The sequence below is a fragment of the Sus scrofa genome, chromosome 15, assembly GCF_000003025.6.
Source record: "Sus scrofa isolate TJ Tabasco breed Duroc chromosome 15, Sscrofa11.1, whole genome shotgun sequence".
Lineage (NCBI taxonomy): Eukaryota > Metazoa > Chordata > Mammalia > Artiodactyla > Suidae > Sus > Sus scrofa.
This window is the reverse complement of record NC_010457.5, coordinates 56,958,918-56,986,608: the sequence shown is the minus strand read 5'-3', so window position 1 is coordinate 56,986,608 and position 27,691 is coordinate 56,958,918. Positions and strand designations below refer to the sequence as shown.

General features: G+C 44.9%; 1 protein-coding gene across 1 annotated transcript; it reads left to right on the top strand.

Moving 5' to 3' along the window:
- On the top strand, positions 530-22,447 carry LOC100515176 (serine protease 40). Its single transcript, XM_021075467.1, has 5 exons — positions 530-3,763; positions 4,330-4,492; positions 6,372-6,646; positions 8,482-8,648; positions 18,866-22,447. Exons 1-5 carry the CDS (start codon positions 3,316-3,318, stop codon positions 19,187-19,189), a joined length of 1,377 nt encoding a protein of 458 aa, XP_020931126.1. The 5' UTR covers positions 530-3,315; the 3' UTR covers positions 19,190-22,447.

Genomic DNA, 27,691 nt, shown 5'->3' with positions numbered 1-27,691 from the left:
AAAGAAGAACAAAGCTGGAGGAATCTCTTTCCCTGACTTCAGATTATACTACAAAGCTAAATTAAAAAAAAAAACAGTATGGCACTGGAAAAAAAAAAAAAGACACAGAGATCAATGGAAGAGAATAGAGTTCCCATAAATAAACTCATGTAACTATGGTCAATTAGTCTACAATAAAGGAAGTAAGAATATACAGTGGAGAAAAGACAGTCTCTTCAATTAGTGGTGTGGGGAAAACTGGACAACTATATGTAAAAGAATGAAATTTGAACATTTTCTCATACCATATACAAAAATAAACTCAAAATGGATTAAAGATAGTGTAAAGCTGGACACCATAACACTCCTAGAAGAAAACATATGCTCTTTGATACGTCTTAGTAATATTATTTTTTTTGGATCTGTCTCCTCATGCAAAGGATATAAAAGCCAAAATAAATAAATGGATCTAATGAAATTCAAAAGCTTTTGCACAGCTAAGGAATCCTCAAAAAAAAAAAAAGGGCAGCCTATGGAATGGGGAGAAATATTTGCAAATGATATGTCTGATAAGGGGTTAATATCCAAACTATATAAACAGTTCCTTCAACTCAACATCAAAAACCAAACAATTCAATTGAGAAATGGGCAAAAGATCTGAATATACAGTTTCCCAAAAAAGTACACAGGTGGCTAACAGACACATCAAAAGATGCTCAACATCACTAATCATCAAGGAAATGCAAATCAAAATCACAATGAGATATCACCTCACACCTGTCAGAATAGTTATCATCAGAAAGTCTACAAATAGCAAATATGTGGAGAAAAGCAGACCTTAGTTCACTCCTGGGGATAAATGGGTACATCCACTATGGAAAATGATGTGGAGGTTCCTCAAAAAATTAAAAATAGAACTACCATATGATTCTTAGCAATTCCACACATGGGTATATATCTGGAGAAAATGAAAATACTAATTTGAAAATGTTCATGCACCCCAGTGTTCATAGCAGCAGTACTTACACTAGCCAAAATACGGAAACACTGACTGATGAACAGATAAAGATGTGGTACATATATACAATGGAATATTACTTAGCCATATAAAACAATTGATTGACCTGAAGGGTATTATGTTTTTCAAGTAAGTCATATAGAATAAAATTTCACCTATATGTGGAATCTAAAAAATAAAACAAGCTAATGAATATAACAAAACAGAGTCATAGATACAGAGAACAAACTAGTGGTTACCTGTGAAGAGAGGGTTGGAGGGAGGGGCAAGGTAGGCAAAAGGGCTTAAGAGGTGCAAACTACTAGGTAAAAAATAAACAAGATGCAGGGATGTGTTGTAGAAGACAGGAAATATAACCGATATTTTATAATAACTTTAACTAGAGTATGATCTATAAAAAAATCAGTATGTTGTATACTTGAAACTAATAGAAAATTGTAAATTGACTATTCTTTAATTTTTTTTTAAAAAAGGTAGGAGGTGGGGATGCTGTCCTGTCTCAGCACTTTGCAGGCCTGTGGAGAGAGGCTGTGTGGGGCAGTGGTTATCACCGTGGATTCTAGCGCCTGCTAGCTGGGTCCAGTCCCTGCCTGCAGGTTACTCTGCCTTTTGGTGAAGTTGGTTCCTTATCTGTGAGGGGAGTCTGGACGGTTTATCCCCCCAATGACTGTGACACCTCAGAGTGTTTGTTCCTTTTCAGGTGCCCATAGACTGCCCAGGGCCCTGCCACTTCCTCCCCAATGGTGGCAGCCCTGTTACATGCACAGGTTGACACAGTCTATCTTCTGTACTTCCTTGAAAAAGCTTGGGGTTGGGGCAGGCAGGATAATGATTAGGGCTCTGATTGACCAGCAGCAGGACACAGAAGGGCAAGCCACTAGCAACAGACTTGGTCTTGAGTTGTTGGCCCTGCATTCCCTGTGTAAGGCTCAGGTATCCTTGGATTCAGTCTCCTTATCTGCAAACTGGGAATGCGCATAGTTGTGAAGACGACATGTGGGAGGTACAGAAGGCATCTGTCCCAGGGGCAGTCAGGCCTTTCCCCGCTCTGAACACCATCAGATGCAGTCTAGATGGTGAGCAGCTAATCCCTTAGGCCCCACCCTTGCCAAAGTCCCTTTCATCTCCCAATGTTCCCTGAAAACAATTTTCCTGCAGCCTCTGGGGTCCTGTACCTTGTTTCTCTTAGCATCTACAATGCCTCTTCTCCCCCACACCTAGTGCCATCTTTGAGTCCAGTCATCATGCATACCCTCCCACTGTCCCTATTCTGTTCACTTCTTCCAACTTCTCTTCAAATTTTCCAGTCTTTCCCTCTATATCTCTGGATATATTTGGGAGAGTCATATGACCTTTTTTCCCAGCTTTTTATTGTGCTGATCTATATATAACATCTCAACAAGAAGCCAAGTTAGAAAGGGAATTATCTCAACACAGTGGATGTAGCTTTGTCTAATGGAGTGAAACCTAATGAAATCCACAAAAGGATCATAAAATTCTTAAGTTTATGTTGTCAGAGACACTGCTATCTTGTACTGACAAGGACAGAGAAAGTACATCATGAAAGTTGGACCCTAAGATTTCTACCAGCAGAAACCAACTTGAAAGAACTATTCGGCAGAACAGACACGTGCTACTTTCTGTAAATTGGAGATAGTAAGTGTCCACATCATTATTTTCTTCATGATTTTTAAGTCCCCATTATTTCAAGTGAATGTAAAATAATATTTTTAAGTTTTAAAGGACCTGGAGCCCCCAAGACAAGTAGATCTCTGCACCTGCCCCCCACCCCCGGAATCTTAAAGTTTATATAGCAGTCTTAACTGGGTTCAGTCATGTAAACTGTCCAGATGGTCTTCACCCACATTTTACTCTCCAATTGCCCAGGTCCAGGTCCAGGGTCAACATTCAATCACATTCTCTTGATGACCTCATTCAACAGAAGAGGCTAATTTAACAAGATGAGATTTTTGTGAACCTCGAAGTGTGATGGATGATTTAGCATTTGGGAAGGACAAGACTCATTAGAGGCCAGTGGGTGGACCCCATAATGACCCATATGCTTGTATAATTCCTTCCTGTGGAGTGTGGGAAAGACCTGAGAGTATCCACCCCATGATAAGTCGTGGTACCAAGTGAGTTTAAGAAAGGGATATTATTCTTGGCGGACATGACCTAATCACATGGAATAGAAGTGGGGGGTGAGGGTGTGGATAGAGGAATGCACTGGATTTTGAAAGCAAGTTGGACATATTTGGTGACACATACATAACCCGAACATCAGTTTATATTCCTTGGCATATGCCATAACTGCCCTAATGTCTCTCCAACAAACTGAGATTCCTGGACGGAGGGATCCTATGTGCTCTCTGCTTCCCCCATCAGCCTGGGCACTCCCAGTGTTGACTGCCTTCTATGCACCAGGACTGGGAGCTCCGGACACACATGGAATGCGGCTTCTCCCAGGCGAGCACACCAGGCTGTCCAGGCCAGGGGTGTGGCCGGCACAAGAAGGCGGTTTCCCAGCAGCCCCTGGGGCCCACACGCGCCGCCTGGCGGCTCAGTCAGGGCCCAGGTGCAGGATCTGCCCGATGGAGATCGCGGGGCCTGGGGGCTCAGGGGCAGGCTGGTGGGGAGCCTGCACCCTGGCTGTGGTCGTGCTCTGCCTACTCTCGCTCCCGCTGGGCACCGAGGTCGCCGGGACCACCACGCAGAGATCGACACAGCCCTCTGAAGAGATACAGCCACAAGCAGACACACAGGCCGGTGGGTGAGGGGACCAAGGTCGCCCGCCCCTCATGTATCCCTCCCTCTCCATTCCCATCCTCCCCACTGCCCCTGGCCCTTAAGAAGGGGAAGTGTATTCCATTCGGCTTCCGTCTCCTGAGAATATTGGGCTGGGTGAGAAGGGTGGAACCACTTCATCTCAGTGGCCTTGAGCAAGGGCATCACTCCGGAAGCCCTCAATTTCCTGGATTTCAAATGGCAACATGCTCCTTTCCTGAATTCAGTCTAGGAAAGTGTCTGAGGCTAGCACTGCCTCCTAGCCTGAACCTCTGCCCCCACTGGTATGCTGGCTGATGTGGCCTCTGCAGGTGCCTCCCTTTCTGCCCCTTTCCAGACCCATAGGCACCTAGCACTGCCATCATCAGTGAAGCCATGTGGCCCTTTGTCACATGGGCCATGTCATTTCACCCTGGGCCTTGAATTTCCTAGCTGTGAAGAGGGAGGATGGGCTGTGGTGGCCCTGGGTCCTATGGAGGCTGACATTGGGAGGAACCAAGGGTGGCTTCCATAACACAGGTGCCTGGTATCTGGGACTGTCTCCACAGAGTGTGGAATACCTGCCGTAACTGGGAAGATCTTTGGTGGCCGAGATGCACCTCAGAAGCGGTGGCCGTGGCAGGCCAGTGTGCTCTACAGGGGCATGCACATCTGTGGAGCCACCATCGTCAGTGCCTACTGGGTGATCTCAGCTGCCCATTGCTTCCAAAAGTACGTCTTTCCCACAGCCCCACTGCTGGGTGGGGTAGCGGGGGAGCACAGAGGGCCAGAACAGAAGGGGATGGAGGTTGTTCCGGGCTTTGTTCAGGCTCTGCTGCCACCAGGTGTCTCCATGTGTGCCGTGGCTCCTACCTTTGACTCAGCAGTCCCCTCTCCCTGGAAGGCCAGCCCTGTTCTCCACCGTACTCTAGTCTCCTGACTGAGTTACATATCCCAGGACAGGGGCTATTTGCCTCATCTGTCCTTCTGTGGATCCCCCATTCCTCCTCCTCCTCCTCCTCACACTTTGGGGATACTTGCCAAGATGCTGTGGTTATCTCAGCTACGTGTACTTTACTTTTAAATAGCTAAATGGTCATTAACTGTAATGAACAGTAAATATTGGAAAATGGAATACTCTTTCTTCTCCCTAAACTTTAGGAATTAAAGCCTGTTCCCATTCAAGGTGGACTCTCATTTCTACATCTTGTCCTGTTCTAGATAAGCCACAAGATCTCACCCTCACTTTCCTCTTGTGCACATGGTAGTGGGGGTGTGGTGTCTCTGGCCACAGGCTTGGCACAGGCTTCAGGCTTTGTTAGAGCCATGGTCTCAGGGCCCCTATTTCCCAGGACTGGGGGCATCCATCAGAACCTGGTGTGGACAAGCATTTTGCTCTCTTCCAAGCCAGGCTGTCCACAGGCCATCTCCAGCACAATTGCTGAAGGCTCCCCTGGGTCCTAACCACCTGCACACTCTGGTGTGTTTCTCTCTGGAGGCAGCCTGGGACCCAGTACTTCCTGTCACTTCTGTTGAAGTATGTGCCTAAGAGGAGCTATGGTCACCACCATTCCCACAGACCAGAGTAAGGCATCAAGCGGATGGTCTCTGTTTCAGGAGATGGGATGCAGCAGTCAAGAGTAGACTATCCCTCAGGTGCATCCTGGGCTTGTTCTGTGCCCAGGGTGGCTGGGGAGAGTGTCACCATCCAAGTCAGGAAGTGAGAGATGCCGGCATCAGCTGGCTTTGAGATCCCACTTGGGTTCTACTCATTCATTCAGCACCCATGTGAGTGCCAGGTCCCATGGGAGTCCCTCTGTGGGGGACGTAGTGATGCAGGACCCACCTTGAAACTTCTTATCCTACCAGCAAAGTGAGACGCAAGCCCAACTACTGTGAAGCAGGATGGTAGGCCAGAATATGCAAGAGAGTAGACCCTGAGCCACTGTCAGAGGAAGTGCTATGGGTGCCATCTAGGAGGGGCCTTGTGGGAGGGGTTTGGGTAGGGAGATAGCCTAAGTAGGACAGGACATGTGAGTGGAAAGTTGCTCATGTTCCTGTAGCAAGGAGAAGTTCAGTTCCATGTGCTTCTCTATTTGCTCTGCAAAGATGCATGGAGTTCCTATCACCAGAGGGGGACATCTCTTTAGGCAAATCAGTGTGTGTGGACCAGGCAGAAGGGGCAGGCATAATTCTGGTGTGGGAAATCGGGTATTGGAGAATCATTCCAGGGCATGGGCATGTCGAAGGGTTCTGGTCAGAGCTGGGATTGAGCCAAGACTCCACTCAGCTTAACCAAAGGGGAACAGTTTGATGTGTCTCCAGTGTTTCTTTCCAGCATGAAGATTCTCTGCTCCTTTGATTCTGGTGCAAGCTGAGAATGCCATCAGAAACTCTCAAAGGACAAATATCCTGAGGCTGTGGACAGCCATCAAACCCACCTCATGGGAATAGTAGGAAGGGAGGACAAAGAATCCTCTGGAATAATGGTGGGGTCTGGTTACTCACAGGGCAGGGTGGGGAGGGAGAGGGTAGGAGGTATACAGCCAGGGTGAGGATGCTGGCACAACCCTCAGAGGATGTGAGTGATAACACAGCCTCCCCACAACAGGTCCCATCACCCAGATGACTACCAGATCCTGCTGGGGTACTATCGCCTAAAGTCTCCTACTCAGCACAGCCTGCAGATGTCAGTGTACCGAGTCTTTGTCCACAATGACTTTAACAAACGCTACTTTATGGGGAGTGACATCACCCTGTTGCAGCTGTATGGACCTGTGAACTTTACTGAGTACATCCGCCCTGCTTGCCTCCCAGGACGTAACCCCCAGGTGTCCTCTAGTGCCTCCTGCTGGATAACCGGCTGGGGAATGGTCACCGAGACCAGTGAGTGGGGGCAGGTCAGGCAAGGAGGGCAAGGGCTGAGGGGGTGGGGGGAGCAATGACCATCGTGGGGCCTTTCCAGCCCTGATAACATGTCCTTCAAAGCTCCTGGTTTCCTTTGGTCCATGGTTCAGAACGGTCTGAACATCTCCAACTTTTGGAATCAGGAACTTGGGCTCTGTTTAGGATTCCACTCTGACTCCTGGGTGCTGTTTGGGTCAGGCCCCTCCAGGACACCTCTTGAGCTTCCTCTGTCCTAGATGGTACTTGGGGCAGCAGTAAGGAGATGAAGGTAGGCCTGCTCTCTGGCCTGGAGGTGAAGTTGGGGCATTTACGGCCTAAGAACATTTACATTTATGAACCTCCCTTCTCTCATCCCTTAACTCAGTCAAATCTGCCCATTCTTCCAGCTTGCTGGGCTTGCATATTTTTAGACTTAGGAGGAACGCTGGGCAAAGATTTTTGCAGAAGGAAAAACGCTTTTGATTTAGAAAAGTAATAAGATTGAGTGGGGGGAAAAAGTAGAATGTAAATTTGGCATGATTTGCAGGGTCATGATCTGGCAGAGTATCTCAGTGGAGGCATTTGGGGCAGGACTTTCCTTGCTATGCAGGCCAATGCCAACATCCCTGGTTCCTGGCCACAAATGTCAGTCACAATGCCTCGTCATGAGAACAGCCAACTCGTCAACATTTCCAAAGACACTCTCATGGGGATGGACTGTCGCTTATTAAGAATCACTGGCACAAGTCTCTTCTCCAAGTCCATGATTTTCTTTTCTGAGATGTTCATTTGTGCTGGATATTAGATTCCAGTTATAAGTGATATCATATGGTATTTGTCTTTGTCTTTCTGGCTCATTTCACTCAGTATGACAGTCTCTAGTTCCATCCATGTTGCTGCAAATGGCATGATGTCATTCTTTTTTATGGCTGAGTAGTATTCCATTGTGTATATATAAAAAAAATTATATATATAAAAAAAGAATCACTGGCAGAGCAAGGAGGATTCTCCAAGGTCAAAGGGAGGAGGTGAGGCACGGAGGGAAATCAGGCTGGAGCAGCCACCAGGACAGGGAGCTGCTGGCACCAAAGTGAGTCCCAGCCGGCAGCTTCCCTGCCTTGACCGCAGTTACTAGGCCCAGGCTGGCCCTGGTGACCTGTGAGCCACACACGGCAAGCCCTCCACAGGAGAGCTCGCCATCACCATAAGACTGTACTGCCACAGGAGGATGTCTCCCATCTGTGGATTTGTGAGCAAGATCTGGAATTGGAACCCACGTGGACAGTGTTCCCAGACTGTGGGCTCCTCCAGGAGGCAGGGCCATGCATTGTTTGTCCTGCCACCTAACCCCTCCTGGGCACTGTTAGGTACGTCACTGCTGCACTGTAGCCAGGCCAGGACTCCAGTTTTCCCCACCTCTGCCTCCGATTCTGTCCACTCAGCAGCCAGATCAGTTGTTTTTAAAACATAAGCAGACCTTTCAGTGGTTTCTCTATGTGTTTAGAATGAACTCCAAGCTCCACGTCCTGGAGAGGAGGCCCTGCTGTGCTCTGGACCATGATGTTGCCTCATCTTTTTCACCCCTCCCCACCTCCCACCCCACTGCAGCCATGCTGACCTCTCCCCTCACCCTCCCCACTGCAGCCCCCTCACATTTGCTCTCTCATCTGTCTGTCCCAGTTCTTTCCCCCTCATCTTTGTACATCCTCTGAAGGCTTCCCCAACCCTGGCAGCTAGACCTGGTGGGATCTCTCTTAGTGGGAAGGTTAGGGAGGGAGCTGGTATCTCTGTTGGGATCCATCCCACATCTGAGCTTCTCTCCCCTACCCACACAGCGATGCTGGGTGACCCCTACACACTGCAGGAAGCACAGCTCGGTATCATGGACAGCCAGATCTGTACGATGTTTTTCCAGGGGCCACAGCCCGGCAACAATACCTATTCTGTACAGGACGACATGCTGTGTGCCGGGGACCTCATGACAGGAAAGTCCATCTGCCGAGTAAGTGACACGGGCTGCCTGTCCTCCCTGCTCTGTGTCTTCTCTGGAACCTGTCCTAGCACCTGACATTCTCTTCCCGGGCCCACCCAGCCTGAAGCATCAGGGCTGAAGGTCAGAAGCCTCCAAGGATGCTGGTCCATCATTCCATCCATTTTCTTTTCTTTTTTTTTGTTTTTAAACATAATGAGTATTATTTTATTTTATTTGTTTATTTTTTTCCCGCTGTACAGCATGGGGATCAAGTTACTCTTACATGTATACATCTTTTTTTCCCCACCCTTTGTTCTATTGCAATATGAGTATCTACACATAGTTCTCAATGCTACTCAGCAGGATCTCCTTGTAAATCTATTCTAAGTTGTATCTGATAACCCCAAGCTCCTGATCCTGCCCACTCCCTCTCTCTCCTGTCAGGCAGTCACAAGTCTATTCTCCAAGTCCATGATTTTCTTTTCTGTGGAGGTGTTCATTTGTGCTGGATATTAGATTCCAGTTATAAGTGATATCATATGGTATTTGTCTTTGTCTTTCTGGCTCATTTCACTCAGTATGAGATTCTCTAGTTCCATCCATGTTGCTGCAAATGGCATTATGTCATTCTTTTTTATGGCTGAGTAGTATTCCATTGTGTATATATACCACTTCTTCCGAATCCAATCATCTGTCAATGGACATTTGGGTTGTTTCCATGTCTTGGATATTGTGAATAGTGCTGCAATGAACATGAGGGTGCACGTGTCTCTTTTAAGTAGAGTTTTGTCCGGATAGATGCCCAAGAGTGGGATTGCAGGGTCATATGGAAGTTCTATGTATAGATTTCTAAGGTATCTCCAAACTGTTCTCCATAGTGGCTATACCAGTTTACATTCCCACCAACAGTGCAGGAGGGTTCCCTTTTCTCCACAGCCCCTCCAGCACTTGTTAATTGTGGACTTATTAATGATGGCCATTCTGACTGGTGTGAGGTGGTATCTCATGGTAGTTTTGATTTGCATTTCTCTTCTAATCAGCGATGTTGAGCGTTTTTTCATGTGCTTGTTGGCCATCTGTATATCTTCCTTGGAGAACACTCTATTCAGGTCTTTTGCCCATTTTTCCATTGGGTTGTTGGCATTTTTGCCATTGAGTTGTATAAATTATAAATCCTAGGGATTAAGCCCTTGCCTGTTGCATCATTTGAAACTATTTTCTCCCATTCTGTAAGTTGTCTTTTTGTTTTCTTTTTGGTTTCCTTTGCTGTGCAAAAGCTTTTCAGATTGATTAGGTCCCATGGGTTTATTTTTGCTCTTATTTCTGTTGCTTTGGAAGACTGAGCTGAGAAAATATTCATGATGTTGATGTCAGAGAGTATTTTCCCTATGTTCTCTTCTAGGAGTTTGATGGTGTCTTGTCTTATACTTAAGTCTTTCAGCCATTTTGAGTTTATTTTTGTGCATGGTGTGAGGGTGTGTTCTAGTTTCATTGCTTTGCATGCAGCTGTCCAGGTTTCCCAGCAATGCTTGCTGAATAGACTGTCTTTTTCCCATTTTATGTTCTTGCCTCCCTTGTCAAAGATTAATGGACCATAGGTGTCAGGGTTTATTTCCGGATTCTCTATTCTGTTCCATTGGTCTGTCTGTCTGTTTTGGTACCAGTACCACAGTGTCTTGATGACTGTGGCTTTGTAGTATTTCTTGAAGTCTGGGAGAGTTATGCCCCCTGCTTGGTTTTTGTTTCTCAGGATTGCTTTGGCAATTCTGGGTCTTTTGAGGTTCCATATAAATGTTTGGATTGTTTGTTCTAGTTCTGTGAAAAATGTCATGGGTAATTTGATAGGGATTGCATTGAATCTGTAGATTGCTTTGGGTAGTATGGCCATTTTTACAATATTGATTTTTCCAATCCAGGAACATGGAATATCTTTCCATTTCTCTACATCTTCTTTGGTTTCTTTCATTAAAGTTTTATAGTTCTCGGCATATAAGTCCTTTACCTCCTTGGTCAGGTGTTATCCCAGGTATTTGATTTTTTGAGGTGCAATTTTAAAAGGTATCGTATTTTGTATTCCTTTTCTAATATTTCATTGCTGGTATACAGAAATGTGACTGACTTCTGAATGTTAATTTATATCCTGCTACTTTGCTGAATTTATTAATCAGTTCAAGGAGTTTTGGGGTTGAGCCCTTAGGGTTTTCTATGTATAGTATCATGTCATCTGCATACAGTGACAGTTTGATCTCTTCTCTTCCTCTTTGGATGCCTTGTATTTATTTATTTTTGTTTGTCTAACTGCTGTGGCTAGGACTTCCAAAACTATGTTGAATAGCAGTGGTGAGAGTGGGTATCCCTGTCTTGTTCCAGATTTGAGTGAGAAGGCTTTCAGTTTTTCTCCATTGAGCATTATCTTTGCTGTGGGTTTGTCATAAATGGCTTTGATTATGTTCAGGAATGTTCCCTCTATACCCACTTTGGCGAGGGTCTTGATCATGAATGGATGTTGGACTTTGTCAAATGCTTTTTCTGCATCTCTTGAGATGATCATGTGATTTTTGACTTTTCTTTTGTTAATGTGGTGTATGATGTTGATTGATTTGCATATGTTGAACCATCCTTGTGAACCTGGGATGAACCCTACCTGGTCATGGTGTATGATTTTTTTGATATGTTGTTGGATTCGGTTGGCTAAGATTTTGTTGAGAACTTTTGCATCTATATTCATCAAAGATATTGGCCGATAGTTTTCTTTTTTGGTGGTATTTCTGTCTGGTTTTGAAATTAGGGTGATGGTGGCATCATAGAATGTCTTTAGGAGTATTCCTTCTTCAACCTTTTGAAAAAGTTTAAGGAGGATGGGCACCAATTCCTCTTTATGTGTTTGATAGAATTGGCCTGTGAAGCCATCTGGTCCTGGGCTTTTATTTGTAGGGAGTGATTTTATGACCTCTTCAATTTCATTTCTAGTGATCGGTCTGTTCAGTTGGTCTGTTTCTTCTTGATTCAGTTTTGGCAGGCTGTAAGATTCTAGAAAATTGTCCATTTCTTCCAGATTGTCAAACTTGTTGCCGTATAGTTGTTCATAGTATTCTCTTATGGTTTTTTTTTTTTTTTTTTTTTGTATTTCTGCGGTATCTGTTGTGATTTCTCCTTTTTCATTTATAATTTTGTTTATTTGGGTTATGTCTCTCCTCTTCTTAGTGAATCTAGCCAGGGGTTTGTCAATTTTGTTTACCTTTTCAAAGAACCAGCTCTTGGTTTTATTAATTTTCTCTATTGTTTTTTGAGTCTCTATTTTATTGATTTCTTCTTTGATCTTTATCATTTCCTTCCTTCTGCTGACTTTAGGTTTTGTTTGTTCTTTTTCTAATTCGTTTAGGTGGAGGGTTAAGTTGTTGATTTGGAATCTTTCTTTTTTGAGAATGGCCTGTATTGCTATAAATTTCCCTCTGAGCACTGCTTTCGCAGCATCCCACAGATTTTGAGAGGTTGTGTCTTCATTATCATTTGTCTCAAGGTATTTTTTAATTTCCTTCTTGATTTCCTCATTGACCCATTGGTTTTTTAGTAGCATGTTGTTTAGTCTCCGTGTAGTAGGTTTTTTCTCATTTCTTTTCCCATGGTTGATTTCTAATTTCATGGCATTGTGGTCAGAGAAGATATTTGAAATAATTTCTATGCTCCTAAATTTGTTAAGGTTAGAGTTGTGTCCTAATATGTGGTTGATTTTTGAGAATGTTCCATGTGCACTTGAGAAGAATGTGTATTCTGATTTTTTTGGATGTAGTGTCCTGAAGATATCAATTAAGTCGAACTTTTCTATTGTTTCCTTTAGGATCTCTGTTGCTTTATTGGTTTTCTGTCTAGAGGATCTGTCCACTGGTGTGAGTGGGGTATTAAAGTCTCCTACTATGATTGTAATTCCATTAATTTCTCCCTTTATGTCTGCTAATATTTGTTGTATGTATCTGGGTGCTCCTATATTTGGGGCATATATGTTGACGATAGTAACATCCTCTCCTTGGATGGATCCCTTAATCATTAAGTAGTGTCCTTCTTTGTCTTTCTTTATGTCTTTTGTTTTAAAGTCTATTTTGTCTGATATGAGTATTGCAACTCCTGCTTTCCTGTCATGTCTATTGACGTGAAATATTTTTTCCCACCCCTTCACTTTCAAACTATATGTATCCTTTGTCCTAAGGTGAGTTTCTTGTAGGCAGTATATTGAAGGTTTTTGCCTTTTTATCCACTCAGCCAGTCTGTCTTTTGATCAGAGCATTCAGTTCATTGACATTTAAGGTGATAATTTATAGAGGATCATTTATTGCCATTTTAAACCTCGTGTTCCAGTTGATTCTATGGTTCTCCATTCTTCCTTTCTTTTTTTGGTTGGATGGTCTCCAGTTATTTTCTGTTTGAGTGCTTTTTTTTTTTTTTTTCATTTTTTGCGAATGCAGTGTTTGGTTTTGGCTTGTGGTTGCCCTGTTTTTTAAGTATGCTAACCCCTTCCCATAATTGTGTGTTTTAGCCTGATGGTCCTGTGGGTTCCAACACTTCATTAGTATACTAAAATTAAGAAGAGAAACAAACAAACAAAAAGGGTATATTTATTTTCTTATTTCCCTTGCCCATGTTTTATGACTTTGATGACTCTCTTTTGTTCTTTTTAATTTTATTTTGTTTGAAACATGTTCATGATTAAATCTGTATGCTGGCTTACTTGAGTAACTGCTCTCTGATTGTGCTTTTTTCAATTCTAGTTCTTCCTCTTTTTTTTTTTCTTCTTCCTTTCTTTCCTTCCTTTCTTTTTGGTTTAGTGAAGCCCTTTCAATATTTCTTTTAGAATGGGTTTTGTATTGCTGTATTCTTTTAGCTTTGGTTTGTTGGAAAAAATTCTATTTCCCCTTCTATTTTAAATGATATTCTTGCTAGATAGAGTATTCCAGGTTGCATATTTTTTCCTTTCAGCACTTTAAATATCTCTTGCCATTCCCTCCTGGGCTGTAGAGTTTCTATAGAGAAATCAGCTGATAATCTTATGGGGGTTCCCTTATAGGTAAGATTCTGCTTTTCTCTTGCTGCCTTTAGGATCCTCTTTATCATTAACTTTTGCCATTTTTATTATAATGTGTCTTGGTGTGGGTCTATTTGGGTTCAACTTGTTTGGGGCCCTCTGTGCTTCCTGTATCTTGAAATCAGTGTCCTTTAGATTTGGCAAGTTTCCAGTGATAATTTCTTCAAATATATTTTCCATCCCCTTATCTTTTTCTATTATGCATAGATTGGCCCACTTTATGTTATCCCATAGGTCTCTTATATTGCTTTCATGTTTTTTCATTTGGTTTTCTGTCTGCTGACCTGATTGGGAGATTTCCATTATTCTATCTTCCATATCACTGATTCGTTCTTCTGCATTATTCATTCTAGTTTTTACTGCCCTTAGTTCAGTTTGTATCTCTGCAAATGAACTTTCTATTTTTTCTTGGCACCTCCTTATATTTTCTAGTTCCTTTATAAAGAAATCTGCATTACTATTCATATCTTCTCTTAATTCCTTCAGTATTTTCACTATTTCTCTTTTGAACTCCATGTCTGTCAGACTACAGAGATCTGTTTCATTGTTGACTGCTTTAGGTGAGTTCGTTCTCCTGTTGGTTTAACTGGGGGTGGTTTCTCAGCTTCTTCATCTTGCTTGTTGTTTTCTTTTTCCTGGCGGAGTTGTACTCTCCGTGGCCAGGCAGTGTTTGCCTTGGCACTGCTGTGGAATGTTTCCTGAGGGCTGGCATTGTTGGTCAGTCTTCTTTGAGGCAGCGTGGCTTTTCCAGAGGATAGGCGGGGCTAACAGGGTCTCTCTGAAGCAAAGGAGGACTTCCTGAGGGCAGCAGGACTGGGACGTCTGCACCGTGATGAAAGCATATTTCACTCGGCCGGGCAGAGCTTGCTCTGGTGTTTTTGGGCTGTGGGGCTCTTGCAGGGGGCTGGCAGTCCTGGGCAGCTGTTCCACAGGAGTACAGCACCCCCCCAAGGGCTGGAGCAGCTAGCTGGGCCAGTGAGAACCCAAGAGGCTCTTCCCCAGGGCAACCTGACTTGGAAGGACTGCCTGAGAATGTAGGCAGATTTTTCATGGCCCAGCTGAGCTTGTTCTAGCTTTTCTAGGCTGCAGGCCTTTTCCTGGGGGCTGGCGGTGTTTGGTGCTGCTCTGCTGGGGTGTAGCCCCTCCAGAGGGCAAGCAGGCCAGGGCAAGGAAAGCCGCTGCAGTGGTAGGCTTCCAACAATTGTTGAGGCCAGCTCTCCGAGATGGCAGGCAGCCCCATCTCGTGTGCGTGAGGGGTTGGTGGAGGGGGGATGCACTGGGAAGCACAGCTTTCTGATAGCTGGTGGGCCAGTGAGCTTGCTGTGGCATGGGGAATATTCTATGGTGGCCCACCTCTTCTTCTCTCCCCTCCTCAACACTGGTGCCTCCTCTCTCCTGCAGATCCAGCTCTTCTCCCAGGTTCCCTCTGATGTGGCTTTCCACTTCCCAGCCCTTAGTGTATTGCTCCCTCCCCCCGACGGACGCTCTGCTTTCTAGTCTCCCAGGCAGTCTCTGCCCCATCAAACCTGACAGACCATTTCCTAGACCCCCCCAAGCAGTCTCTGCACTGCCCACCCCAGGCCGTTCCTGGGGACTAACCTCTGGAGCCGAGGTCTCAGTGCCCAGCCCCCACCCAAGCGTCTCAATTTTTGGTGACTGTGCCAGTAGTTCAGATGATCTGTTCGGTTCTTGCTCTGTTTTTCAGAACTCCTACTTACTGCTGCACTCTTCTCTGCATCTGGAGATTCCTCCAATTCGGTTGATTTTTCCGTCGAGTAGGTGACTTTCCAGGGTGTGGGATCCCTTTCTCCTCCACAGTTCCCTTTCGGGAGCACCTGTCCAGTTCGGATTCACCTTCTCTCACTCTCCTCTTTTCTCTTGTTTTACCCAGTAATGTCACGAGATTCTTGCCATTATTGGTGTTTAGGTTCTTCTGCCAGCGACTGCTTGCTGTTCTGTGTGAGCTGTTTAACCTGTAGATGTGTTTTTTTTTTTTGTCTTTGTGGGAGAGGGCAAGCTGTCCCCCTACTCTTCCACTATCTTGCCTCTGAGATTGCCATCCATTTTCTTTATAAAAAAAAAAATTAAGACAGTAATACATTTGAGTCCCTGTTGTGGCTCAGTGGTTAATGCATCCGACTAGGAACCATGAGGTTGTGGGTTCAATCCCTGGCCTTGCTCAGTGGGTTGAGGATCTGGCATTGCTGTGATGTAGGTTGCAGACATGGCTTGGATCCCACATTGCTGTGGCTGTGGCGTAGGTCGGCAGCTGCAGTTCCAATTGGACCCCTTGCTTGGGAACCTCCATATACCACAGGTGCGCCCCTAAAAAGCCAAAAAAAAAATTAAGACATTTTCTTTATAGCACTTTCTCTATAGCTTTGTTGAAGGACAGCATACATAGAAAAGGGCATACTTTACAGGCATACTGTTGGGTGCTTTTTTTCTTTAAGTGACACACTTGTGTAACCAACATCAAGATAGTCTACCTCATACCCAGAGCAGGCTCTGCCTTGTCACTCACGCCCTGTGGGCTCATGTCGGGAGTTTCATAAATGGAATCTCCCAGGACACACTCTCTGCTGGTCTCCTTCTGTCACTGTTACATGTGTGAGGTCTGTCCATCTTTTGTGGTGTTTCTGTTGTGTGTCTTATTGCTGCACAGCATTACCTGTTTATTGCTGTGTGAGTATACTGTCATTTTCTCTTTCTATTCTAGTATTGCTGGCATTTGGTTAGTTTCTCAAGACCATTGCAAATAGTGCTGTGAACATCCCTATGTATGTGTGTTTTTGCGTATGTGGGTTCCCGTTTGGGTTGGTGTAAGTCAGCAGGTAGAATTTCTGTGCCAGGCCATGTGCTTGTGCTCATGTCTTGAGATACTGGGGAGCAGCCTCCTAAAAGGTTAGACCCACAAGAGACGACTGCTCCATGTGGCCGCCAGGACTTCACAACATCCACTGGACTCATTTTAACCAGTGCACACGTATTTTCAGTTTGCATTTCTCTGGTGAATAATGAAGGCAAGCGCTTTTTTATGGAGTGTATTGCCTTTTTTTTTTTTTGTAGTGTCTGAGTTTTTTTTTTCCCTTCATTTCAAAATTAATTGTGGCCCATGAGTCCATCATTGGCTGGGTGCACAGTCTTCTTCCACTCTGTGCAGTGCTCTGTGGTGGGAAAACTGAGGCCCAGTCAGGGGAGGGGACAACCCAAGGTGACAGGGCATGATCATGGCCAACCCAGGAGGAGCTGTGCCCTTGCCTTCCTCTGCAGCTGTGGCCCCTCAAGCTTCCTCTCACAGCCTCCTCTCCCTCTCCTGTACCTTCTTTCTAGCACTTTCTCTTTCTCAAAAACATGGTGCCATCTTAAAACATCCCACATGCCCTTGCTCACCTCTGCCCACTTCCCTGAGTCTATGCCTGCCTTCCCAGCAGGGCTCACCTACCCCATGGTGCCTACATTTGCTCTCTCTTGCTTTCTCACTTCTTTCCCACCATTCTGCACCTGCCATTCCTCCAGGGTGCTCTTATCAAGGTAACCAAAGACCTCAGTCTCACCGAGGCTGCTGGTAAACATCAGATCTCCTCCCTGCCCTGCTCAGCAGTACACCCTGCAGCATCTTTCATCAAACCCCAATGGCATGTGACCCTTTCCAGGTCTCCTGCTCTTTTCTTCCTCCTTCTGACATCAGCACACCAAGGATCAACTCCATAGTGCCCATCCTGCTTTTCTTGCCTTGCTCCGTTCTTCCCCTAGATGGAGAGAAAGGCTCAGATATGGCGAACATTGTGTCTCACCACTTCTTGTCTTTGCCAAAATTCCTGCTGCAGTCATGTCCTAACTCATCTCTCTGCATGGGTTCGTGCCCCCCTGCCCCTACTGGATGCATCCCAACCAGCCCCAGAACCTCCCAACCATGCTTTATTATTATGTGTATGGCACATGGAAATTTCCAGGCTAAGGTCAAATCGGAGCTGCAGCTGCTGGCTTATACCATAGCCATAGCAACACCAGATCTGAGCCACATCTGTAACCTACACCACAGCTGGTGGCAATGTCAGATCCTTCACCCACACTGAGCAGGGCCAGGGATCAAACCTGTACCCTCATGGATACTAGTCAAGTTCGTTTCTGCTGAGCCACAATGAGAACTCCAAACCATGCTTTTAGAAGCACATCAGATCACTTCACTCCCCTGATGGTTGCCCTGCACCCCTAACCCCTGGCTAATGAAGGCTGGCTGACTGACCTTGCCATTTCTTAGCCTCGGCCATGCCAAATGAGCTGGCCACCTCTGCCTGCCTCTTCCAGAGTCAGGCCTTGCTCATCCCTTCTGGTCTTGGGTCTGAGAAGCTCTCTGAAGGCCCTCCTCTGGGTGCCTCTGTTCTACATCTGGAGCCTGCAGATGTGTGGGATGTCCTGTCTGTGTTGTGTTGCATATCACCTCACTGTCTCCCGCATGCAGCATGTGCTCAGCCATGTTCATTCAACAGAAGCTGGGAAGTTGGCTGTGTTTGCTTGGCCTCCACTTTTGGCCTTATGGGATGGAATACGCCCCCCGGTGGTAGGTGCCTTCTGACCTTGGCATCCCATACTCAAAGTCCCCCACATTCTTCCAGGAGCCCCTGGGGATCTCTTGCATTTCCAGCCGGACCACCAGCCTGGGCATGTGCATCACTTCTTTTCTGCTGAGCACATGCCACAGACTGACATTCTCTAAAGAAGCCCAACCAAAAATGAAGGCCTGGGAGAGATGAGGAGGGCCTGCTATAGCTGTTCTAGAGGACCTTGTGGTGACGGGGTGATGGGGTGTCTTTTCCCATATGGGATTGGGAAGACAGAGGGCTGGCATCAAGAGCCTGAGGTCCCCCCGTGTATTCTTGTAGGTCTAGAACTGCCAGCCTGGAGGGTTATGAAGGGCCCTCTCCACAGCTTTGGGAAATGGACTCCAAGGCCCCACCCTTGAGATTTTGACCCAGGAGGTCTTCAGTGGGTCTGGACTTAGCAAATTGCCCATGTGATTCTGAAGAGAACAATTCACCATCATCCCTACCTTGACATGAGGCACCCCCCACCCAACTCCACCCTGGTCTCTTGACACTGCCTGAACAATGCAATGCATGTCCCTCTCCATCTTGGTTCCCATGACTCATGCCCTCTCTTTCCTCAGGGAGATTCTGGGGGTCCCTTCGTCTGCAATCTGAATAACGTCTGGTTTCTGATCGGGCTGTCCAGCTGGAGCCTGCCCTGCCAGCAGCCTGTAAGCCCCAGCGTCTTCACCAGGGTCTCCTACTTCTCTGAATGGATCACCCAGAAGCAGAACAGCTCACCCAATCCAGACCCTTCTTCTGTTCCTCATCCTCCGAGTGTACCTCCTGGTGTGCCCATCTTTCCTTCTCTGGGCAATATCCATAAGCCCAGGAGTGTCCTAACACTTGTGATCTCACAGGTCTTGGTCCTGCTGCTGATTTCCCTCTGGACACTGCAGCTGTGACAGATGGGGCCCTCCTGGCCTTCTCCCCAGAAGCCTGCCTATGTTAGTACCAACAGGCTCTACTTAAATGTGTCTATCTCTGAGCCCTCCTGTCATCTGAAGTCTGCTGTAGCCTGGTAAAATAAAAATAATGAAAGAAGCTTCCTTCTCTTTTCTGACCCAATAGAGCCACTTCACATCTGTACCCCACTGTGTTTTGAGCTCCTCCCTAGGGCTGGGGTGGGGAAGGACAGGGACAGTGCCATCTGAAACTAATTCATCCTGGCAGAGTCTTCTAGAAGAGCTGGCATGGCTCAGGGCCAAATCCTTACTTCTTTGAGGAAGTGGCATGCCCTAGAGTCTGCAGGTCACTGATGGCCAACGTGATAGTCAACCTCGAGACAGATGATTTGCCCTGAGCTGAGGATGGAAAAGGCCACTGAAACTGCATGAAAGGCACAAAGAGACCTGGCCACGAGTTTCAGGTCAGCAGTCCTCAGAGCTCTGCTCTGGGGCTCAGCTCCGGGCCTCCCCCACCACCATGCCCACAGCTCTGTCCTCTTCCAATCTCCAGGGACCAAGTCCACCAACTCTGTGGACTTGCTGTGCCCTGAAGTGGTTGAGGTTGGGCTGACCCAGCACTGAGCCCATAAGCCATGTTCTGAGCTGCCCCCGACAAACATGCCTGGGTCACAGAATCTTAACTAGTTAGCAGAGCCCTTAGAATAGTCTTGCAACCACAGCCCCTCGCCTGGACCCCTGATGGTCAGAGAGTAGTCTCCAGTCATTGCAGGTGTGCTGTGTCCAAAGTGTCATCAGGCATTCTGTGCAAATTCTTTCCAAACCTGTTTTTGCCCCAATAGCCCTGTAACCTGACCAGCAAGTGAGAACAAGTGAAGTCATGTACACACAGTCACCAGAATCTTGCTGCTGCTCACACAGATATTTCCTTCCAAGCTCAGCAGTGTCTGGAAGTAAGAAAGCCCTCCCCTGAGAGTAGGCTTAGTTATGGGCTACAGGACAGGGAGGTGGCCCTGAGGTAGGAGTGAGCACTTGATCAGTTCAGTACTGGAGCATCAGCCACCCATGGCCCATGGAACTGCCACTTTCCTTTAACCCACAGTGACCCCACTGGCTTTCCTAGATTTCCTTCACATAGTAACTTCTGCTTTTGTCCACCAATAGCATGTTTCTGTGTGGCATGGACGGATATGATTGCTTGCTTTTCTGTGAAGTTCCCTGGGCTGCCAACTCAGTAGATAGAAATACATTTCCCAAATACTCTGCAGATCTAACAAATCAGAGCTCTAACTCCAGCTCACCTCTTTATTAACTGGAATCAGCTTAAAGGCCTAGTATCATTATCCAGGTTTAGTCTCTTTTTAAAGATCTGGACACAAGGCCTAGCCTGGATAAGTAACCTGTCTGAGGTCCATATGGTCAATAGTGGAATAGGAATTCCAGCCCAGACATCTCTGGAGTGCTCAAAACCTCTCTTCTCCTCTCTAGAGCAGACCCCTCAAATACTCCCCAGGCTCTGCCTGACTCCCTTTCTCAGGACTAACCTGTCCCAAATGTGGCCCAGAATTACCTCTCGTCAGTGTCAAGCAGAGATCCCAAATAACAAGATCAAGGTGAGAGTGCAGAGCAGATCTGCAGGTTCAGTGTGTCTGGGGCTGGGGGACAGGCTGGGAGTGCCATCTGCAGTGGGTTTCACCAGACCTGCTGTTGGGAGTTCCCCATAGGCTGCTGGCTCCCACTCCAGAATCAACACTGGATGAACTTGGGAGGTGACAAGAAAATATAGATTTCAGAAACCAAAATCAGTAAGAAAACCCAGAGAACCTAGAGTGGTCTGTAGCTAGGGAAAGAAGGGAGGGCAGTGAGATGGTGGGCTTGAAGAAGTCTTTTACATGTCTTACTCTTCCCTTTTCCCACGCTACATCCTCATTATAGATGATGCCTAATCCTTCTCTGGTGTGAGTGTATTAGGGTGGCTGTGGCAACTGGTGTGTAGGTCCCACCAGCTACCTTCGAGTATTTGTCCTCCATCCCCCTGATTTTACCCCCAAGGGCAGAGGGATTGCTATTAGGGAGACTTGATCCTTCCTTCCTCTGTGATTTCTTCTAAGGCTTTAAAGTCGTAACCCAACTAAAGGAGCTATCCAATGGGGTCAGTATGAAAGAGAGGTTAAGAGGGGCCCTTTGTGCCTGAAGCCCTCTGCTCTGGGAACAGTCTCCCTTCTTCTTGAAACCCCCCTCCCCAGGACCTTGGCCCCTCTCTGATGCACTGTACCAAATAGAACTACAGAGTATCTGCTAACCATGGCAACATGAGCACACATACCCACATAACTACACACTGGTGTGACTGTCACATGAGAAATACAACAGACTACAGGTTACGGATGATATGAAATGAAGTTGTTGGAAAAGACAGTTCAAAAAATTTAATAAGCATGATAAATAATAAATATCCTTATGGATATAGGAAAATATTATTAGCAATAAGTCATAAGACAAACAAATGAAAAGAAACAAGTCAAAATATTACATAGAAATCATATAGTAATTGAATTAAGGAGTGAATCATAGATAGGATAATGAGAGAGGAATGCATACATTAACTTGTATGAAGATTACAATGTAGGGATTTTGGAGCTATCACAAATCTGTGTTCCAAACAAACAAAAAAACTCTACACCTAAAGATAAGAAGGAGCCACAAAGAGATGGTACAAGGAGTGTTTTGTAATATAATCAAATCCCTTACTCTCTGGGTGGGCAACCCACAAACTGGAAAACAATCATATTGCAGAGGTTCTCCCACAAAGTGAGAGTTCTAAGCCCCATATCAGGTTCCCCAGCCTGGGGGTCCACATCAGAAGGAGAAACCCCCAGAGCATTTGGCTTTGAAGACCAGCAGGGCTTGAGCATTGGAGTACCACAGTAATTGGGGAAACAGAGAATCCATTCTTGGAGGGCACATACAAGTTTCCATGTGCATAAAGACCTAGGGGAAAGCAATGAAGCCACAGGAGTCTGGGCCAGACCTCCCTGCAGGTCTTGGAGGGCCTTCTGGGGAGGCAAGGGTTGGCTGTGGTTCACTGTGGGGGCAAGGACACTAGTGGCAGAGGCCCCAAGGACTGTTGATTAACATGAACTCTACCAGAGGTTACCATTTTGGAACCAAGACCTGGCCCCACCCAAAAGACCCATAGGCTCCAGGACTGAGCCACCTCAGGCCAAAAAACCAACAGAGTGGAAACAAAGTCCCACCCTCATCAGCAGACAAGATTGACTAAAGTCACCCTGATCCCACAGCCACCTCATGCCTAAAATTACTCCTTGACATGGTCCTTCCTACCAGAGGGACAGGACATGGCTCCACTCACCAGTGGACATGGCTCCTTCACCAATCCCTTGCACCCCCCAAGAAGCCTGCACAAGCCTGTGGCCCTACCTCGTCCAACAGGGAAGAGGGCAGTAAATTGAAGCAAGAGGGACTACAATCCTGAAGGCTGTGGAATAGAAGCCACAAACACAGAAAATTAGATAAAATGAAATGGCAGAGAAATATATTCTAGATGAAGGAACAAGATAAAATCCCAAGAAGTACAATTAAGTGAAATAGAGTTGGGCAATCTATCTAAAAAATAATTCAGAGTAATGATAGTAAAGAAAATCCATGATTTCAGAAAAAGAATGGAGGCACAGACTGAGAAGATATCAAAAAAAAAAAAAAGTTTAACAAAGAGCTAGAAGTTTTAAAAAACAAACAAACATATATGAACACTACAATTTCTGAAATGAAAAATACTCTGGAAGGAATAATTAGTAGAATAACTGAAGAAAAAGAATGAGTAAGTGAGCTGGAAGACAGATTGGTGGAAATCACTGCCATGGAATTGAATAAAGAAAAAAGAGTGAAAAGAAATGAGCACAGTCTAAGAGACCTCTGGGGCAATATTAAATGAACCAACATTTGCATAAGTGAGGTCCCAGAAGGAGAAGAGAGAGAGAAAGAGCCTGAGAAAATATGTGAAGACATTATAGCCAAAAATTTTCCTAATGTGGTAAAGGAAACACTCAAGTTGAGGAAGTACAGAGAGTCCCATACAGGAAAAACCTATGGAGAAACATACTGAGACACATATTAATCAAACTGACAAAAATTAAAGGCAAAGAAAAATATTAAAAGCAACAAGGGAAAAGCAACAAACATACAAGAAAACCTCCATAAGGTTATTAGCTGATTTTTCAGTAGAAACTCTGCAGGCCAGAAGGGAGTGGCATGATACGTTTAAAGCAATGAAAGGGCGATGAAAGGGAAAAATCTACAACCAAGAGTATTTTGGCCAGTAGGGCTCTCATTCAGATTTGACGGGGAAATCAAAAGCAAAAACTGAAAGAATTCAGTACCACCAAACTAGCTTTATAACAAATGATAAAAGAAATTCTCTAGGATGCAAAGAAAAGATCACAACTAGAAACAAGAAAATTACTAACGGTAAAGATTAACAGTAAAGGCAAACATAAAGTAAAAGTAGGAAATCATACACAGACTAATATGATATCAAAACCAGGAATCATGAGAAGAGAGGACAAATGCAGAATATTGAAATTGTATTTGAAATTAAAAGACTAGCAATTTAAAACAATCTCATATATATATGAAATTCTATATTAAAACCTCATGGGATCCACAAACTAAAAATACTACAATAGACATACTCATAAAAGTGAAAAAAAATCCAAACACAACAACAAAGATAGTCATCAAATTGCAAGAGAAGAGAACAAAAGAGGATGGGAAGAAGAAATTAAAAAGTGGCAGTTACAACTAATACCACAGAAATACAGAAACTATTTCAAGCAACTAAATGCCAATAAAATTGACAACCAAGAAGAAATAGACAATTTCTTAAGAGATACAATCTTGCAAGACCGAATCAAAAATAAAAAGAAAATATGAACAGACCAATTACCAGTATTGAAACTAAATCAATATTTTAAAACTCCCAATAAGCATACGTCCAGGACCACATGGATATAAGTGAATTCTATCAAACATTTAGAGAAGAGTTAACATCTGTCCTGAAACTTTTCCCAAAAATTGCAGAGAAAGGAACACTTCTGAACTCATTCTATGAAGGCTTCATCACCCTGATACCAAAATCAGACAAAGATACCAAAAAAAGAAAATTACAGGCCAATATCACTGATGAACACAGATGCAAAAATCCTCAACAAAACACTAGTAAACTAAATCTAGCAATACATTAAAGGGATCTTATACCATATGATGTGAGACATCCCAGGGATGCAAGAATTTTTCAATATGTGTAAATCAATTAGTGTGATACACCACATTAACAAATTGAAGAGTAAAAACCATGTGATCATCTCAATAGATGCATAAAAAGCTTTACAGAAAATTCAACAACAATTTATGATAAAAACTAATCCCAAACAGCATATAGGGAACTTATTCCAACATAATAAAGGCCATATATGACAAAGCCAGGGCTAAAATCATACTCAATGGTGAAAAGCTGAAAGCATTTCCTCTAAGATCAGGAACAAGACACGGATGTCCACTTTTGCCACTTTTATTCAACATAGTTTTGAAAGTCCTAGCCATAGCAATTAGAGAAGAAAAAGAAATAAAAGGAATCCAAATTGGAAAAGAAGAATAAAACTAGTTATTTGCAGATAACATGATACTATACATAGAAAATCCTAAAGATGCTACCAGAAAACTACTACTGCTCATCAATGAATTCAATAAAGTTGTAGATACAAAATTAATGCACAGAAATCTCTTGTATTTCTGTATACAAACAAGAAAAGATCATAAAGAGAAATTAAGGAAAGACTCCCATTTACCATCACATCAAAAAGAATAAAATACCTAGGAATAAACTTACATAAGGAGGCAAAGATTTGTACTCTGAAAACTAAATAATGCTATTGAAAGAAATAAATGACATAAACCGATAGAAAATATACCATGTTCTTGGGTAGGAAGAATCAATAATGTCAAAATGACTATGCTCCCCAAAGCAATCTACAGATTCAATGCAATCCCTATCTAATTACCAATGGTATTTTTCACAATACTAGAACAGAATTTTTTTTAATTTGTATGGAAACATGAAAGAACCCAAATAGCCAAAGCAGTCCTGAGTAAGAAAAATGGAGCTAGAGGAATCAGGCTAGAAGTGTCACTGCCAACTCTCTAGATGAAACTGGTAAAGATTATTTTTCAAAAATTAGTCTCCAGAAATGGTCCTATGGGTATATAACAAATGAGGAAAATTTTATTCAGGAAAGCCTACACACACTTAATGAGATCAGCAAGTCTGGCATTTGCAATCACTACATGCCCACCCCCAGCTCAGATGATAAGAAGTCTACTCCAGATGGCTGCAGCCACAGACAAGGGGCTCCATCCCCCTACAGCTCACAGTTGGAGAGTTATAACATCCCCTGGGAAAGGCAGGATGCTGACATCTCATTCTTTTCCCAGGTGCCCATTGCAGAGGCAAAGTTCTGGGCAAAAGTGTCCAAGAGATTGGGTTCTTTCTTCTGTTCCAGTCCCAGTTCTGGACGAAGGTGCTACCTTGGTTGTGGTTCACTGAAAATACTGGAACCTCAACTGTCCTCACGCCTGTTTGTAAGGCAAGGTGTCCACGCCAGGAATGGCAAGCCAAGATGACCAGGGCTAACTGCTAGGGTGAGGAAACAATAAGGATACTACTCTGTGCCCTGGCAGAGCTTGCCCACGGCCAGGATTCCTGTCCCCAAGAAGGGAAGGACACACAGAGAGAGTGTGGGCCTAAGAATTGCAAGACCCTTGCAGAGAAACTCAAGCTGATGTCCTCCAGCCCATAAAGGGAGCAGCCAGAACCACCTAAACTCTGAAATATGTTTCCATCTCTTGGCTGAGCTCCCTCTGCACTGGAGCCCTGGTCTCATCCCCACCCCATTCCTACCACCCCAACCTCCACTACTAGAATGGACTGCAGGCCTTAAAACTACCCTTCAGTTTCAATGTGTTCCTGGGCCAATTTTTGATCAACTATGTCTAGACAAGGACTAGTTGTTAGGTGACTTTCAGAATCAGGTGGGCATCAAAACTGGTCCCCATCCCAGCCTGAGGGAGAAATGGCCTCAGGACCTCTGGGTCTCCAGCCCAACCCTGCAGTCCATGTACACCAGTCTGATTCCTGGCTTGTCTGCTTAGGAAAAGTGAAATTTTCTCTCTTCTCTTCTCCACCTCCCACCACAATGGGGAGCACCTTCCCTGTGGCACAAAGGGATAGAGAAGATAAGGAGACAGGAAGGCAGTTCCACTCCTAGGTGCTCATACAGACACAGTCACATGTGCAGCCTCATCCTGCTCAGAAGGAGCTCAAACACTAGGTACAGATGGACAGTCATGGCTGGTCTCAGATGGTGATGCTCTACTAATTCTCCTCAACTTGAACCCTCAAGACTCTCCTCCTACATGGCCTGGGCCACCCAGGGTCTTCCTTCTGCCTTCCTGAGTCTTCCTCCCTGACTCAGGCTCTGGGTACTGCTCTGACCCACAGCCCCAGGGGGTGGCTGCCTCCCAGTTCTTAGAGCTGACTTGCTGATGATATTGAGGTTAAAGATTTCTAAGACAAACTGGTCAGAAGGGGGTTTCTGAGGTGAACAAGTGAGATTTTTCAACGCAGTAGTCTCAACTTTTTGATTTTTGTAGGGGGAATTATTCACACCCTGAGGGCAAGCCAATTCCATTCAATTACAACATATTTCACACATACGCATTATCTGAAAGGAAAACTCAAACCATAATTTGTCTCATCTCATATTAATACTTACTAAAAATGACAAACCTAGACTTGTTTCCTTGCAAAGGTCCAGAGAAGACAGCAAGAACCTATTTTCCCTGGTCAGCTCAGCAGGAGCCTGAGTGAGACTTTCCATTCCCACCGCTGAGCTCCCTATCACCAGGTTGCAGATCACAGCTTTGTCCCTGAAGATCTCTCATTTCTCTTTGTATTTTATTTTACACACAACAACAGCTGGCACAGGTGAGGTCGAGAACTCTTCCATAAAGGAAAGGCATTTTCTATACTTGGCAACATTATCGCAAGTGAAATATTAGACCCCAATTGGTGTAATTTGGAGGCACTTCCCCCAACTCTGGAGGCTCTTCCTTTCCTTAGGTTCCTGCAAGAGCTGAGTGGGGCATGTGGGTACTCCAGGGGCAACCTGCAGAGGGAGGGGGCCTTGCCTCTAAGCTTTTAAGATTGTGGAAGAGTTAACTCTGAAGCTGCCTGAAAACAAAAGTGTTTGAGAAAGAGGGAAGGGGCAAGAGGGAAGTGTCAGTGGGGCAGATGTCCACTTGATGCTAAAGTGTTTGCAGCAGCCAGGACTGGGGGAACTGGGGTCTTAGGCCTGGCCTGTGTGAGGAGGATCTGGAACAAGGATTAAAATGATGGAGTTCCCACTGCAGTGCAATGAGATCAAT

Bases quoted from the DNA above. Each gene is read 5' to 3' on its own strand.
- LOC100515176 (XM_021075467.1), top strand. From the start codon at position 3,316: ATGTCTCTCCAACAAACTGAGATTCCTGGACGGAGGGATCCTATGTGC. The intron at 4,493-6,371 runs GTACGTCTTTCC...TCCCCACAACAG, and splicing joins GCTGCCCATTGCTTCCAAAA to GTCCCATCACCCAGATGACT. The intron at 8,649-18,865 runs GTAAGTGACACG...CTCTTTCCTCAG, and splicing joins CAGGAAAGTCCATCTGCCGA to GGAGATTCTGGGGGTCCCTT.